Here is a 785-nt window from a genome sequence, read left to right as displayed (position 1 = left end):
TGCTGCTGCTGTTGCTGCCGCTGTTGCTGCTGCTGCTGCTGCTGCAGAAAAGGCAGCGCTTTGCTGCGTTACACCCGCGATGCAACAGACCGTGCTGCAGTGCGGCAGCGGTTTTGGGAGGTTGCGGGATCGACTTTGGGGAAGTTGATGCAGGGGAGTGCAGCAGCAGCAGCAGCAGAGGAGGAGTCCGCAGCAGCAGCAGCAGCAGCAGCAGCAGCAGCGGGGACGCGGGAGAGCTACGCGGCGGCGTTTCTCCAGGCCGGGAAGGCGTCCGGCGCTGGTTCTGGGTCCAGCAGCAGCAGCAAGACGATGCAGGAGCAGCGGGAGTCTCTTCCAGTTTTCAAAGTTCGAAATGAATTTCTCGCACTTTGCAGAGAACACCAAATTTTAATTGTCGTGGGCGAGACTGGCAGCGGGAAGACGACGCAGCTGACGCAGTACCTGCTGGAGGACGGCTACGCGCGTCCCGCAGCAGCAGCAGCAGCAGCAGCAGCAGCGGAGGCGCACCCCGAAGCAGCAGCAGCAGCAGCAGCAGCAGCAGCAGCAGCAGGCGGCATAATCGGGTGCACGCAGCCGCGGCGCGTTGCTGCAGTGTCCGTGGCCAAGCGCGTGGCTGAGGAGCTGTCTGTACACCTGGGAGGCCTTGTGGGGTATTCCATTCGCTTCGAAGACTGCACCTCCGCAGACACCCGAATAAAGTACATGACTGACGGAGTGCTGCTGCGGGAGAGTCTCGGCGACCCCGACCTCGACAAGTACTCCTGCATCATCATGGACGAGGCCCA

At 62.3% G+C, this 785-nt stretch overlaps 1 protein-coding gene across 1 annotated transcript in view; it reads left to right on the top strand.

Annotated features, from left to right (window-relative positions):
* Positions 1-147: 147 nt before the first annotated feature.
* ETH_00041415 (uncharacterized protein) overlaps positions 148-785 on the top strand; it is a gene marked incomplete at both ends in the record, with an annotated part of 2122 nt that continues 1484 nt past the window's right edge. Inside the window, one exon of the mRNA XM_013374009.1 lies at positions 148-780. Coding sequence (XP_013229463.1) covers positions 148-780 — 633 coding nt within the window. The remainder of the gene's footprint in view (positions 781-785) is intronic.

The sequence above is a fragment of the Eimeria tenella genome, genomic scaffold (assembly GCF_000499545.2).
Source record: "Eimeria tenella Houghton genomic scaffold, Eth_scaff1887, whole genome shotgun sequence".
Taxonomy (NCBI): domain Eukaryota; phylum Apicomplexa; class Conoidasida; order Eucoccidiorida; family Eimeriidae; genus Eimeria; species Eimeria tenella.
The sequence above is the reverse complement of the archived record's forward strand: the minus strand, read 5'-3'. Positions and strand labels throughout refer to the sequence as shown.